At 35.8% G+C, this 16,580-nt stretch overlaps 1 protein-coding gene across 1 annotated transcript in view; it reads left to right on the top strand.

Moving 5' to 3' along the window:
• The window catches only part of KCNMB2 (potassium calcium-activated channel subfamily M regulatory beta subunit 2), a 47,771-nt gene extending 35,209 nt beyond the window's left edge, over positions 1-12,562 (top strand). The window contains exon 4 of the mRNA XM_007948284.2: positions 12,278-12,562. Coding sequence (XP_007946475.1) covers positions 12,278-12,562 — 285 coding nt within the window. The remainder of the gene's footprint in view (positions 1-12,277) is intronic.
• Positions 12,563-16,580: the final 4,018 nt, after the last annotated feature.

Genomic DNA, 16,580 nt, shown 5'->3' with positions numbered 1-16,580 from the left:
TCATGGCAACTCAAGTGTTACAGAATAGAACTATTCTATAGGGTTTTCTTGGTTGTAATCTTTATGGAAGAAGATTACCAGGTCTTTCTTCCATGGCACCACTGAGTAGGTATGAATCATCAACCTTTAGGATAGTGGTCAAACACAAACTATGTGTACCACCCAGGGACCTTATAAACTCCCAATTTATTTTCTCCACTTCTCTGTCCACCACTAATGCTGTAAAGAAACCAAAAGTTCAAAGTAAATCTGTAGGCATGGGTAACTCACAAGCTACCAGCTCGTGATCTCTACATTCTTTGAATACAGGCGTTTTGTCTTATTCGCTAGCATAGAGCACAAAGCTGGGCACACAATGAATAAATATTTGAGTAATACTCATTAATCAAGGACTCTAGAAAAAAGTCACATCTGACTTCAGAACCAAGAATATTTATGCTTCACTTAAGCAATTTTTATTTTTGTTTTCACCTCATAAGCATTGTGGACAAGGTTTCCACAGCTGCTGAAGGGTTCTTAGAACAATTTTCTGTGAAAGATATAGTCTTAACTGAAAGCTTGTTTAGCCTCATTCTTTATCTCATTTCATCACCCCACCTTTGTTTTCATTCTCTTTTGTTTCTCTCATTGATTTAAGTTGTATTTTTTGTGTTTCTGACACCTGTACCTAGCATACTGCCTAGCACATTAAAGATACACAGTAAATATTGATTGGATTTCATTAAACTTCTGAGCCCTCTCTGAAATAAAGCACTTTCTTTTCTATAAAAGAACAAATGAGGTCAAACCCTTCCCTTGACGTGATCCTGAGATATTGATAGCTCCCTTTCTACCATCATAAGGTAAAATGTCTGACCAGTGAGGTCAATCAGCTAAACACTCCCCCCACCCTCCTTCTCCCCACATCTTTTATTTTTTAGGATGACACATGTCACATTTTGCTTCACACATGCCTAGAAAAGCATGTCTAACCAAATCCCAGCAGGTAGTTTCTAAAAACTTCTGCCTATAATAAATGTTTAAAAAGAAAAACTGTATCAATGTAAAAGATTCTGGAACTGAGACTAAGAAAATGAAATTCTCCATCACTTTCCAAAGTATTGAAGAGAAGATCCAATTGCTAGATATTTGTTGCCCAGGTTTGAGAAAGGATGATCAGAAGATAAGACCCTGAATTCTTCAGCTGGAATTTCTCCTTAAAGGGTCACAACCATGGACGCCATAGAAGATGCTTTTCAATACAAATGAATTTTTGTACCTCAACAACCTACGAGATTTGGAAAACCAGTAAGATTTATTTCAAAACTCAGACCTAACAAGAGAGCTATGAGTCTTAACTCTTGCACTGAATGACTGTCTCAGAGGTTTGGTAGATATATATACTCATAGGTTAAAGTACAAAGAATAATTTATAATACTAAAATTGCCATGATCAAAATATTAACATATTTTGATAGGTATTTAAGTGTCTTATGTATATAAAATGATTATATTCCTTTATATCACAAAAATTGTAAAAGTTAAGTCCTTCTTTCCCATCTCCCACCAGAAAAAGAACATTCTAAATATGCTGGTATTTTTAGCTTTTCTATATACATTACAATTTGGCAACTAAGTACTGATTAATTAGCAAAAATTCCATTTGCTGAATTGCTCTCTATATATTCTAAACCAATCACATAAATGTACACTCCAGGCACATGATGAACTCATAAGATAACAAAATCTTTACCTGAAATTCATGATCCTCAGGGACATAGCCATGGCTAGAGTTTGAGCCATGTAAACAGAGATTTAGAATCTTAATGTAGAATTCAGCATAGTACTACCTTTCCTAAGACCAAAAAAAAGCAAGGAACATGACACATGGGTCATTGAACAAGAGTGCCCTTACAAAAATCTTATTTCTAATAATTTTGACCTCTTATGCATTTCATAGTTTGGTAAGTTGACAAATATGATATTCTAATAGGAAAATATGCTGCTGTAGGTTCATTGAAACTTTACACATCTTCATCATTTAGTCCTCAGAAAAACCTTGCCAAGAAGGCTCTATTAAATGCATTACATAGATAAGAACTGATTATGAGGAATCAAGTAACCTGCCTATTGTAACATAGAAACCTGTATCCCTTGAACACAATTCAAGGGCTAGTTATATTATTACTTCATACATTCATTATCACAAAATGATCAACCAATAATAAAAATAAATGAATGACTTACTTACAGTAATAGTCTAGTGGGAGCCATTTTGTATGTGTTGAAAGGTGGCAAAGTCAAAGTTACCTTTCTTAGGTAAAAGCATAAGGGCAGTGCTTTTCTCACTGTCAACTTTCTGTTGCACCTATGTGCACAGCCAGCCCTGAAAGACCCAAGTCTGATGTATGGAAGATGATTCATCTGGCTAATAAAAATGGATACACTGAGATCTTGATGGCTGTAAACTTAAATAAGTAGCTCCTGTTTTACAAGCTTGCTAGACAGTCTCAAAGACAATTTATATCTCATTTTTATTTGTAAGAATCTTACCTATGAAGATAGGAGAATAGGCAGACAAGCTACACAGACCCTCTTGAACAAACGAAAGAGAAACCAACTGATACAGATACAGAAGATAATCCTGGAGCCCTGAGCTTTGAAAGGAAGGATAAAAAAGTGGATGAAACACCAACTAGTAGAAGAACTTGAATGAAAACAGTGAGTAAGGACACAAACAGAGCTGCAGGTAGTCAGCTGTCCTGATGGCACAGATGGCATGAATATTTCCAAATGGTGTTAGGACCTGAGAATTAACCTAAAACTTGGCCCTGCTCACCAAGGGCTGCATGGACTACTGCATGGGTGGCTGACAAATGAAAAGTAAAAGCAAAGAAGGAGAGAAACTGAGCTGTGGACTTTCAACTGTCCAGAGGGCAAAGCCATTTTGAATGTTTACAAGCAGCAGCCCTTTTGGATATTTAAAGTGACAGCATTCTCATTCAGATTCCAGGGAACTAAGAATAGGCTCCACTTGCTAAAGACAGCATGGACATATGGGAGCCTTATGACTGGAAAGGAGACAGGTGGTGAGTGCATAAGTACTGCCAACTAGTGAATAGAGGAGCACAGTACCCTGCTTACTCAGATATGTCCAAAGAAAACAAAAATCTAAGACAAATCATTTCAACATACAATCACCAATTAAATATGAATACAAAAGTGTCACAATGTCTCAGAGACAAAAGACCATCATAGTCCACACAAAGAAGTAATATAAAGCAGTAGACCAGGATACACACCCAGAACACATCCCTGAGGAAGAAGCAGCATTGGAACTTCCTGAAAAGGAATTCAAAAGAATTACATTTAGGTATCTTCAATGAACTGAGAGATAGATCAAGGAAAACCCTGACAAAATTGAGGAAAACACAGAGAAAACCCTAGAAAAATTTTAGAAGACAATTCAAGAACAAAATGACAAAATAAATAAAAAATTAGAAATGACACAAAATCTACAGATAGAAGCCCAGAAGATTGATAATAAATTCTTGGAAATAGATAACACACTGAATGGGCAAAGGAGTAGAGTTGAATGAATAGAAGACAGAATTACTCAAATTGAAAACAAATGCCTCAATACTCCTTTGGAAAGGGATCAATCAAAAAAAAAATGATCAAACCAGAATGAAGAAATGCTGATTCATGTAGGACCCCATCAAAAGGAATAACCTACATGTAATCAGAATTCCAGAACAGGAAGAGAAAAATAAAACCACAGGAAAAATTGTTGAAGTTGTTGGAAGAGAATTTCCCTAATATGATGAAAGACAAGAATATATCTATTCAAGAAGTCCAATGAACCCCAAACAGGATAAACCCCAAAAGAAAATCACCCAGACATATCATCATCAAACTCACCAAAACCAAAGATAAGAAAGAATCCTGAAAGCAGCATGGAAAAAAATGAAAGTTACCTACAAAGGGCAACCAATAAGACTAAGCTCAGATTTCTCACCAAAGACTATGCAGGTGAGAAGGCAATGGGATGGTATATATAAAACACTGAAAGAAAAAAACGTCCAACCAAGAATTATATATCCAGAAAAATTGTCCCTCAAATATGATGGTAAAATTTGGAGATTTCCAGATAAGAAAAAATTAAAGGAATTTGTTAAAACCAGACCAACCTTACTAGAGATCCTAAAGGGAGTCCTTTGGACAGAGAACCAACAACAGCAAAGAACAACCAACCATTAATACACATAATGACATAATGCAGAAACAAACCCAGTTATAGAAGTATCCAAAGTAATTAAGCCTACAAGATTGTAAACAGGGAACCAGAAACATCAATTGACAAATGAGGACAACTACAAACCAAACAGAAGGGAAAAACTAGTGTAGGTACAGAACTTCTAAATAGTGAGGAAGTCAAGACAATTGCAAGATAGAACAGACTGTTCTAAACTTGAGAAGAAAATTATAAATCACAGGGTGATCTCAAAGAAAAATGATAAAAGTTCACATCAAAATAAAAAGAGGACAAGCACAGATATTTAGCAAATACTAAAACAATAACAATGAGGAAGTGATAACATGATTCATAAACAAAACCAGCTCAACACAGAAAATTATATGGAACAAAGAAATCAGTAACACTGTGAAAAAAACACGTAACAAAATGACAGCAACAAAGTCATATTTGCCAATAATTACTGAATGTCAATGGATTAAATGCAACACTCAAGAAATGGAGAGTTACAGACTAGATCAGAAAACATTAGCCATCAATATGCTGTCTAAAAGAGACATACCTTAGAGACAAAGACAAAAGTAGAGTAAAAACCAAAGGTTGGAAAAAGATATATCAAGCAAATGACAACCATAAAAGAGCAAGAGTGGCAATATTAATTTCTGATAAAATTGACTTTAAAAATAAAAACCACCATGAGACACAAGGAAGGATACTAATTGAACAAGAGGACCTAACTATAATAAATATCTATGCACCCAATGAAAGAGCCCCAAAATACATAAATCAGGCTTTAACAGAATTGAAAAGACAAACAGATGATTCCACAGTCATAGTTGTTATTATATGCCGTCAAGTCAGACCTGACTCATAGAAACCCCTCCTTGGGTTTCCGAGGCAGTATCACTATGGAAGTAGATTGTCCAACCTTCCTTCCGAGGAGTGGCTGGTGGGTTTGAACTGCCAGCTTTCTGGTTAGCAGTCAAGTGCCTTAGGCACTATGCTACCAGAGCTCCTACAGTCATAGTAAGAAACTTCAATAAACCACCTCAAATCAAAGATAGAACAACTGGAAAGAAACTCAGCAAAGACATAGAAGAACTAAACAATACAATCTACAAACTTGACCTTCAAGACATCTACTGACTGCTTCACCCAACAACAGCAGAATATGCATTCTTTTCTGGTACACATGGAACATTCTCCAGAATAGACTATATGTTAGTCCACACAGCAAGCTTTAATAAATTTAAAAACATTGAAATACTTCAAAGCCTCTTCTCAGATCACAATGCTATAAAATTAGAAATCAACAATAGGAAGATCAACAGGAAAAGAGAAAACACATGGAAACTGAATAACACCCTCCTTGAAAATGACTGGGTAATAGAAGAAATAAAAAAGGAAATTAAAAACTCCCTTGAATCAAATAAAAATTAAAACACAACACCAAAATCTTTGGGACACAAAAAAAGCAGTGATCAGAGGCCAATTTATAGCAATAAATGTACACATCAAAAAAGAAGAAAAAGCCAAAATCAACATCTTAACCCAACATCTCCAACAATTAGAAAAAGAATAGCAAGAAAAGACTACAGTCACCAAAAGAAAAGAAATAATAAAGATTCAAGCAGAAATAAAGGAAACAGAATATAGAAAGACAATAGAAAAAATCAACAAGACTAGAAGTTGTTTTTTTGTAATGATTAATAAAATTGACAAACCATTGGCAAAATTAACAAAGGAAAAGAGGCAGAGAATACAAATAACATGAATAAGAAATTAATTGGGCAATATCACAACAAAACAAACAGAAATAAAAAGGATAGTATCTGGATACTATAAAGAACTATATGCCAACAAATTTGAAAATCTAGAAGAAATAGATTTCTAGAAACACACTAGTTGCCTAACTAGCACATACTGAGGTGGAAAATTTGATCAGACCCATAACAAAAGAAGAAATCGATCAGGTCATAAAAAAAATTACCAACAAAAAAGCCCTGGCCCAGACAATTTCACCAGAGAATTCCACCAAATGTTCAGAGAAGAACTGACACCAATCCTACTCAAATGATTCCAAAACATGGAAAAGGATGGAATCCTCCCTAATTCATTTTATGAAGCAAGCATAACCTTGAAACCAAAACCAGGCAAAGACATCACTCAAAAGGAAAAATATAGACCAATATTCCTCATGAATATAGATGCAAAAATTTTCAACAAAATCCTAGCCAACAGACTCCAAGAACATGTTAAGAAAATAATTCATTATGACCAAGTGGGGTTCATATCAGGTGTGCAAGGATGGTTCAACAGTAGAAAAGCAATCAACATCATCCATCACATAAATAAAAGAAAGGAAAAGAACCATATAATCATATCAATCCATGCAGAAAAAGCATTTGATAAACTCCAACACCAATTTCTGATTTAAAAAAAAAAAAAAATCTCAGCAAAATAAGAATAGAAGGGAAATTCCTCAACATAATAAAGGACATATATGCAAAACCAACAGCCAATACTATTCTCAATTGAGAGAGACTGAAACCATTCCCCTTGCAAACAGGAACCAGACAAGGATGGCCTCAATCACCACTTCATAGAAAACCCAAGAGATTCAACAGAAAAACTACTGGAACTAATTGACAGATTTAGCATAGTGGAGGGATACAAAATCAATATACAAAAATCAGTTGGATTCCTCTACACCAGCAAAGAGATTGCTGAAAATGAAATAAGGAAATCAATATAATTTACAATATTACCAAAAAAATAAAATACTTGGGAATAAATCTCACTAGGGAAACAAAAGACCTGTACAAAGAAAACTATAAAAGACTATTTCAAGAAATCGTAAGAGATCTACACAAATGGAATAACATACCATGCTAGTGGATAGGAAGACTGAACATTGGGAAAATGTCAACACTATCCAAAGCAATCTATACACTCAGTGCAATCCCAATCCAGATCCCACCAACATTCTTTAAGGACATGGAAAAAACAATCACTAATTTTATATGAAAAGGAAAGAGACCTTGGATAAGAAGAGCAGTATTGAAGAAGAACAAAGTAGGAAGTCTCACAGTCCCAGATCTCAAAACCTGCTATACAGCCACAGTAGTCAAAACAGTCTGGTACTGGTACAACTACAGACACACAGACCAGTGAAATAGAATTGAAACCCAGAAATAGATCCATCCACCTATGATCAGCTGATCTTTGATGAAGGGCTGAAATCCATTACATGGGTTAGAGATGGTCTCTTCAACAAATGGTACTGGCAAAACTGGATATCCATTTGCAGAAAAATGAAATAAGAGGCATACCTCACACCATACACAGAAACTAACTCCAGAGAAGTTAAGAAGACTTGAATGTGAAACCTAAAACTATAAAGTTCCTCAAGGAAAAACTAGGGACAAATCTGGTAGCAAGTGCCTAAGGCACTTGACTGCTAACCAGAGGGCTGGCAGTTCAAACCCACCAGCCACTCCTCCAAGGGAAGGTTAGGCAATCTACTTCTGTAGTGATACGGCCTCGGAAACCCAAGGAGGGGTCGCTATGAGTCGGGTCTGACTTGGTGGCACACAACAACAACAACAACTTAATTTATAAACTCACTGCTGTGAAGTCGGTCCTGACTCATAGCGACCTCTCCTTGGGTTTCCAAGGCTGTATCTCTATGGAAGTAGATTGCCCAATCTTCCTTCCAAAGAGCAGCTGGTGGGTTTGAACCACCAGCCTTCTGGTTAGCAGTCAAATGCCTTAGGCACTTCGCCATCAGAACTCCTGCAGTTAAAAAATGGGCAGAAGACATGAATAGACACTCCACCAAAGAGGATATTCAGGTAGCCAACAAACACATGAAGAAATGTTCACAACCATTAGCCATTTGTTGCTATGTGCTGTGTAGTTAGACCTGACTCATAGCGACCCCTCCTTGGGTTTCCGAGGCAGTATCACTACCAAAGTAGATTGCCAACCTTCCTTCCAAGGAGTTGCTAGTGGGTTTGAACTGCCATTAGCCATTGTTTGTTTTGTTTTGTTTTGTGTGCCATCGAGTCAAACCCGACTCATAGCGACCCCTCCTTGGGTTTCCAAGGGAGTATCACTACGGAAGTAGGATTGCCCAACCTTCCTTCTGAGGAGTGGCTGGTGGGTTTGAACCGCCAGCCGTCTGGTTAGCAGGCAAGTGTCTTAGCCACTATGCTACCAGAGCTCCCCCATTAGCCATTAGAGAAACTCAAATCAAAACAAGAATGAGACACCATCTTGCCCCAGCACTAATAGCAAAGTTCAACAAGGCAAAATAGCAAAAGCTGGTGAGGATGGAAAGAGATTGGGACTCTCATACACTGCTTGTGGGACTGTCAAATGAAACAACCCCTGTGGAAAGAAGTATGTGATTACTGAAAAAGTTGGAATTAGAAATACTATTTGATTCAGCATCCCATTACTAATTATATATATCCTAAAGACTTGAGAGCCAGGACAAGAACAGATATATGTACACCCATGTTCATCTCAGCACTATTTACAATAGCCAAAAGATAGAAACAACCTAGGTGCCCATCAACTGAAGAATGGATAACCAAATTATGATATATACACACAATGAAATACCATGCAACCCTAAAGAATAATGTAGAATCTGCAAAACACCACATAACGTGGATGAACTCAGAGGACATTATGCTGAGTGAAATAAGTCAATCATAGAAGGATAAATATTGTGTTAGTTCATTGTTGTAAAAAGTCAAGGAAAGGTTTATATATGGAAGGAAACTTTCTTTGTTTGTTACCGGGGTGTGTGGGGAGGAGAGGAAACATTGCAAAAATGAAGGAAAAAAAAATTTTTAATTATAAAAAAGAGAGAGAGAATGAGGGCAGTGCCCAGTCAGGCTAGAAATGGACTAATAACCTGATCCCAGCTGATCTCATTAAAGGGCATGATTCAATCAATCACTTGAAGATCACCCACTGCCTGATTTTCTATTCTAAGTCTCTCCTCTTATCTTTAAAAGCATCATAGTACCTAGCCTATGTTTAGACATTTCTTCTTTTAGAAACAGAATGGTCTTTCTCTATATGCAGATAAAATAACTTCTCAAATAAACCCATGCCTTGGAGTGAAAAAAAAAAAAAAATCTTACCTACTGACAAAATTATTGTCATTTGGCTGACAAACATTTCTTTAAAAAAAGATTTTAAAGCTGAATCAATTCACAAGAGAATAAGAGAAAGCTCCGTTTTTAATGCATTGCCATTTTTTATTGAGACCATTTCAATAATTTAGTACTGTTAACTACTGAAACTATGCTTATAAACCATCCTGGTACACAAATATAACGATTCTTGATGCATTTGTAATCTAAATTGGCTCTGTTTGGATTCAACCACAAAAAACTTGGCTGTAATTTTCTTAATGCTTTACTTAAAAAAAAAAAAAAAAAATTCTAATTGTGAAGACATGATCTGAGCAGATTTGAAGAAGCATAAAAATAAAAGCATCTCCAAACTTTTGTTCCAGAAGGAAAAATCTGGCGAAAACTTCGTAGAAATTTTGCTTCATGAAAGTCATAGGTCAATTTTGTAAGTAAGTTTTAACTCACTAGAAACATTCTTCCATGAACGTATTTTCAGACCCTTAATGCAGTGCTAATACCAACCCTCTGCTAAACACATTTATATTCTTAGCTGATTAAATTTCAAGGTGTCAACCAGACCTTGGCACAAGAGCAACACTTTGAGCATGGATTACAGCATGAGAATGTCAGTTTGCTCATCCTCCATTCTTAACCAACTCAGAAACTTCCTCTTGTTTATGGTCAAATAATCCAGTGACTGTAGCTCAGCAAACAATGCCAAATACCCAAGTGCTCACTAAGAAATTTAGAGAAAAGAGTAATACAAACATAGTCTGACAGCAAAATTCATTCCAATTTTTTTATCTTTTCTTTCTGTGAATTCTGCAAGTCTGAATTATTCTTTTATTCTAGGGTCCTACCTGAAAATTCCCTTTACTGCCCTTTACCAATGCTGTCCAGTTGAGTCCAACTCATAGTGACCCCTCCTTGGGTTTCTGAGGCAGAATCTCTACGGAAGTAGATTACGCAACCTTCCTTCCAAGGAGTGGCTGGTGAGTTTGAACTGCCAGGCTTCTGGTTAGCAGTCAAATGCCTTAGGCACTACATCACCAGAGCTCCTTAAGATAATAATATTCACATCTATGACTTTTTGTACACTACACAATAACTCTATATGGGCAGTATTTCATTCTGTACATAGGGTTGCTATGAATCGGAGCTGATTCAAAGCTACCTAACAAAAACAACCGGAAAACTCCCATCAATGCAGCTCATCCTCACCCACAACCCACCTCATCAGTGTTTCTGTATAGAGTTGTGCAGTGCACAACCCTGGACATACTACTCACATTGAAAAACTCATAGATATGAATATTTATCATCTTAATTTTTGGTAAAGGGCAGTAAAATGTGAGGATTTTTAAATAAAATTATTTTATTATGACCATTTTCAATAGAAAAAATAAATAGTGTTTTGAAGAGGAGCCATTGTTTTTCACACAAAGCACTATTATGGATTAGCTGGGGTCCTATGAGAAGCCAGTTTAATTCAGTTAAATTAATCATTTGATAGTGTGTATAATAATGGACAGAGAATCTTATGTTTTCTGTTGAAAGGCATTTATTCATAGAGATGGGAAAAAAGCAACCAAGGGACCCACACATCTCCCCAAAATGCAACTTAAGTCACATTTTCCTAAATTTTCTAAATATTAGATTGATTGTTATATCAGTTTGTCACTGCTCATTTACAGACCAAGAAAAGAATGTCCTAAGATTTGGTCTCCTCAAATACTGTTCTTTAAACTAAGAAAAATATATTCCAAAATATATCCAATAAATTAGTTAAAACTACAAAGAGTTCTCTAATTCCATCTGTAGTCAGAGAAGAGAATGAGAAAGACAAATTAGGAAGAGGGAACAGACAGGAAAATATAAAGCAGAATGGAGGCAGGGAAGGAAAAGGAAGATACCAAGGGGGATAAAGCAAAAGGTAAAAGTTGTAGAAAAAAAAGAGGAGAGAGGTGTAGAAAACATGTAACAAGAAATATTCAAACCAAAATCAAACCCACTGCCATAAAGTTGATTACAACTCACAGTGACCCCCATATTTCTAAGGCTGTAAATCTTTACCAAAGGAGATTGCCTCATCTTCTTCTCACAGAGCAGCTGGTGGGTTCGAACCACTAACCTTCTGGTTAGCAGCCAAGTGCCTTACCCACTGCACCACCAGAGTTCCCTTAACAAAAAAGGTAGGAGAGGTAAAAAGATAAAAAGGAAGCCATCATAAATTTTCAGATGAGTGATGGTTGAAGAGTAAACTGTTTTAGTTCTGTTTACTTTTTCTTGGCTTATGGGAAGAGTTAGTGTGACAGGCTAAATGGTCATCAACCACTCTTCATAGTTCTTTAATTATCCCTACACTTTACAAGATTCTTTTTCAGCAGCTCCACAGAGGTAGAGCTGTTTTCACCTAACCATATCAAGATGACCAGGTGACTTGGCTGAATAGTATTAAGCCATGCCAAATAGACAACAGTAAACTATTCTCCCTGAGAAAACTGGTAGCTTTTGATACTACATGGACAGATGTAGACAGACAAAACATATGAAGGTTGATACTGATTCCATGAAAAAATATGCTCAATAGGAAATATAATTAAAACCCACCACATGTAGTTATGGCAAAAAGAAACCTTTGGGAGTCATATTATTTTAATCAATAAATACTATGTGACAGTGCTATCAAGGAACATCTTGGTCAGATGCCTAAATTGTTTTAATCAATGTATGATTTCTCAGGGTTTCTGGAAGCACCATTTGAATTTGAAAAGAAAAACCTTCATGATTATTTCACAGATCATAAAGTTGATCGCAGTGTCCCACCCACCGAAGGAACACATACATATACAGAGTATTGTTTGTTGACAGTTTATCTCATTCCTCACAGTGCTCCTATATACCTAAGTGTGGAAAAAACTTTGAAGAATCAATGTCCCTGGTGAATGTTGTGATGGAAAACTTCAGGAAATACCAACACTTCTCCTGCTATTCCGACCCAGAAGGAAACCAGAAGAGTGTCATCCTAACCAAACTCTACAGTTCCAATGTGCTGTTCCATTCACTCTTCTGGCCCACGTGTATGATGGCTGGGGGTGTGGCAATCGTCGCCATGGTGAAACTAACGCAGTATCTCTCTCTGCTCTGTGAAAGAATCCAAAGGATCAATAGATAAGAGCAAAAATGGATGAGATAATTTTTATTTAAAGCTCAAATACTGTTTTCTTTCATTCTTCACCAAAGAACCTTAAGTTTGTAATGTGCAGTCTGTTATGAGTTCCTTAATATATTCTTATATGTAGAGCAATAATGCAAAAGCTGTTGTATATGCAAACATGATGTCTTTATTATTCAGGAGAAGAAATAACTGTTTTCTGTTAGTTGGTTGTCTTGTTTCAGTGCTGCAACTAGTACTTCCTTCTCTTGTTCAGCCAAAATAGGGCTCAATTACTCATTTGTCACGTTTTAGAGGAATATAATGAATATCAATGGGATAAGGTCTGTGTTCTGAGTTGTCAGATCTCTTGAGGACATTTCTGTAATATTTTTCATCACTCTTTGTTTCTTTGTTTACTAAAGCTGCAGCCAAAAAGTTTTTTTTTTTTTTTTTCTTTCCTTATGCTAAACTGAGCCCTATAGCAAGGGAAGGGACCAGATGTCCTAACTAAAGGATGTTAAACATTGTCCTTGTATTTTTACCATATCACTGTAAAAAAGGGGGAAAATTCAGCCAGCTACTTTTCTTTTACCACTTTTTACTCATAACTTTGAATTTTTTAACTGGTTTCCAAAACATAAGCTGTTTTCATTAGCCAACTCTATAATCTCTTCCTGTGGTGTAAACAGAAAATGAACAGAACTTTTATCCATTTAAGACCCTGCTACTGTGTGAGGAGATGACATTTACAAGGAATTTCATTACCAATGAACTGAATGGATGTTGGTAGACGCTCCAGTACAATCCAGGAATATCTATGTTACTAAGACATTTGTGTGAAAGTCCTTATTCCATTTCAATTGAACTGTTAGATAAGGAAATTAAGATCCTACCTGCTAGTCAAGGCTACTGAATTGTTTACAAATGGGTAAAGCTATTGTGTCAAATCAACATGTTGGACTATTGCTCTTTGGGAATTTATGTTTAAGCTAATGAATGTATAGTCTCTCCTTTGACTCTATAAGGATTTTAAAGCTATGTGCATAGAGTATCTGTCTCTTCTACATGTTTTATTTTTCTATTTACAATTTCCCTTTGTGCTGTTATATTTTATAAACAGAGTTGACCTTTTTTTTTTTTTTTCCCTAACACATATTTGAACTGAATAACAGATTTAAAGGAAACTTTTGTTCACATTGCCAGTAATTTATTGTTTAGGGAGAAAAATGAGGAATTCTTTTAAATAAAATATTCCATCTTTTATTTAACATCAGTACCAAAAGGAATAGACAAGCATCTATCTTTCTCATCTATATTTAAGTACATTTTTGTAATGTAGTATCAAAGTTTTTTTAGGTATTGCAAAATTTTACAAATTGTACTTGTGGAATGAATGGTAAAACTAATCTGATGAAGTGGAAATTAATCTGCAATATTGTAATTCATAGTTTGACTTTTCATAAGCAAATAAATCCCTAGGGTATAATCAGGACTTTGAATGTGTAATTAAAACTAAAACACACACTTACACATTAAATCAGCAAGGTCTGTATAGCTCTTGCATTCTGAGCTGACAAGCCTATAGCAATCCAAAAACCTGTGATTCACTATCTGTAAAGATATGTTAAGAGATTTCAAGTAAATTTCATTTATCTTTTTATATACACATAAACACAATGCAGACAATTTGTGAACATTTGGAAAATATAGCATAGTGCCTAAGGCACTTGACTGCTAACCAGAAGGCTGGTGGTTCAAACCCATAAGCACTCTTTGGAAGGAAGGTTGGGCAATCTACTTTCATAGTGATACTGCCTCAGAAACCCAAGGAAGGGTTGCTATGAGTCAGGTCCGACTCGATGGCACATAACAACAACAACAACACGGGAAAATTCTTAATTCCTACTCCACCTTAAGGACATAATTCTGAAGATAATAGAGAAATCTCTGTGACTACGGAGCTGAAAATTTATAATCTTCAACGTTCCTTGGACTTCCCTTTAAGTAATCCAAGGCTGAAACACATGGAAATGAAATTATTAGATAAATTTGGGTTTGTTTTTTTTTTTTTAAGTTTTACCAGGACTTTTAATTTAAAAATTCCTAACTGGTGTTTTAGATGAGAATGTAAAGACTTCAGAATACTGACATCAAAAAAAGCTCAGTATAGTGCCTTCTCAAATCCCAATAAAACAACATTCCCTTTGAGTAATTTAGATGTATACACAGTTAAATGTTATTAACAGTGAAATGTCTTGGAATAATAATGATGTTTAGAACACTTTACATATGTTAACTAATTTAATCCATATAACAATTTATGGAAAATGGCACTATTATTACCCCATCTTACAGATGAAAATATTGAGGCAGAGATATTAAGCAACTTCTCAAAGGTTACACAGGTACTAAGATGGTGGAAACCTAGGGAAAAGCACAGCTTGCAACTTCCTCATTATAGTAAATATTTCCACAGCTTTAGGGTCTTTTAGGTAATATTGGGGGGTTCTGAGGATTTGAAGGGATTATAGTGGTAAAGAAGAAAAAGCAATGAACTTTCGAAGGACTTCTCTTCAAGACATAGTGATCAGTTGACTTTAGGCTTTTCAATTAATCTCCTCACATCTTTGAGTGTAAAATGAGATAAAGCCAAATGACTTCTATAGTCTCTTTTAACAGTGAAATTCCATCCTAAGTGTATGGAAGGAAGATTATCATTTTCTAGCCTTCAGAATACAGGTCTAATTCTCAAATAGAATCTGCACATATTAACCCACGATTGAAAAACAGTCACCCTGCTGATATTCCCGATACACTCCTTCCCTCTTCTTTAGGGCCCAAAGTTTTTATATACATCTGCTGGAAGCAAAGCTCTGAATCTCCACCTCACACAAGGATGAGCTCCCCACATGGAATGAGCATGTCTGTGCATCCAAATCACTTTCATTATCCAATTACTCAAAGTCCAAGTTTCTTTAATAAGTTGAAATCCCATCAAAAACTTTATTGATTTCAGATTCTCCAAGTTCCAATTATATTAAACTCATAAAATGGTAAATACAGCAGTGTCTGCTTATAAATAGCTATAATAAAAATTATTCCATAGAAGATCACTGGCCAAACCATCATAATGATGGTGTAAGCAGTCATAAAATTCCCCTTATATAGACCATGTGACATTTAGGTTTTCTTCATGTTACTCTTTTCCTATTGCTGTGAATGACCAAAAAAGTGATAGGCGTGGCATTTATACAAGAAATACTATTTTCTATACATCAAGCCACAAATTTATTATTACATTCCTGTGGGCGAAACACCTTAACACTGCAATTATTTCTTTGTCATTAAAAGAGAAATGTTGAACAGCAAAATAGCATGAGTAATTGAAGTGAGTTAAAACAATTTTTAAGGAATGATTTATTGTATCATTGGCATAGTTATCTGCCTACCCCAGATACTGAAATGAACACTGCTCAAGCAATTAAGTTAGTTCTTATTGCTCTACTGGGGAAGAGGGCATAATTAAAGTTGAGCATTATTTCTTCTCAACTTCTACTTTTTCTCCGTCCCCTAGTAACCATATCACAGGTCTGCAGTAAACACAAGGAGCTCTGGTGGCATAATGCTTAAGGCATTTGATTGCTAACCTACCAGCCACTCCTCAGAAGGAACACTGGGCAATCTCCTTCCATAGAGATACCTCCTCAGAAACCCAAGGAGGGGTTGCTATGAGTCAGACCTGACTTGACAGCAGTGAGTTTGTTTTTTTTGGTTTGGGCAGTAAACACCCATTGGTTCCAATGTATGTACCATGTGGGAAATTTGAATCAAGAAACAAAGTTTCAGGGCTCTTCAGAAAAATTTGTCAGCATGACTTGTACAGTAGGATTAAGCAGATAACTTCTACCTACATGGAGAAACAACCATATGATCTACTATGCCGGGAATGACAGTTTGAAAAGGAATGGTGTGGCATTCATCCTCACAAAGCATGTTTCAAGATCTGTCCTGAAGTACAATGCTGTCAGTGATAGGA

This window comes from Orycteropus afer, unplaced genomic scaffold (genome assembly GCF_000298275.1).
Source record: "Orycteropus afer afer isolate SDZICR_OR568_19922 unplaced genomic scaffold, OryAfe1.0 scaffold00210, whole genome shotgun sequence".
NCBI lineage: Eukaryota > Metazoa > Chordata > Mammalia > Tubulidentata > Orycteropodidae > Orycteropus > Orycteropus afer.
This window is presented reverse-complemented; position numbering and strand designations above follow the sequence as displayed.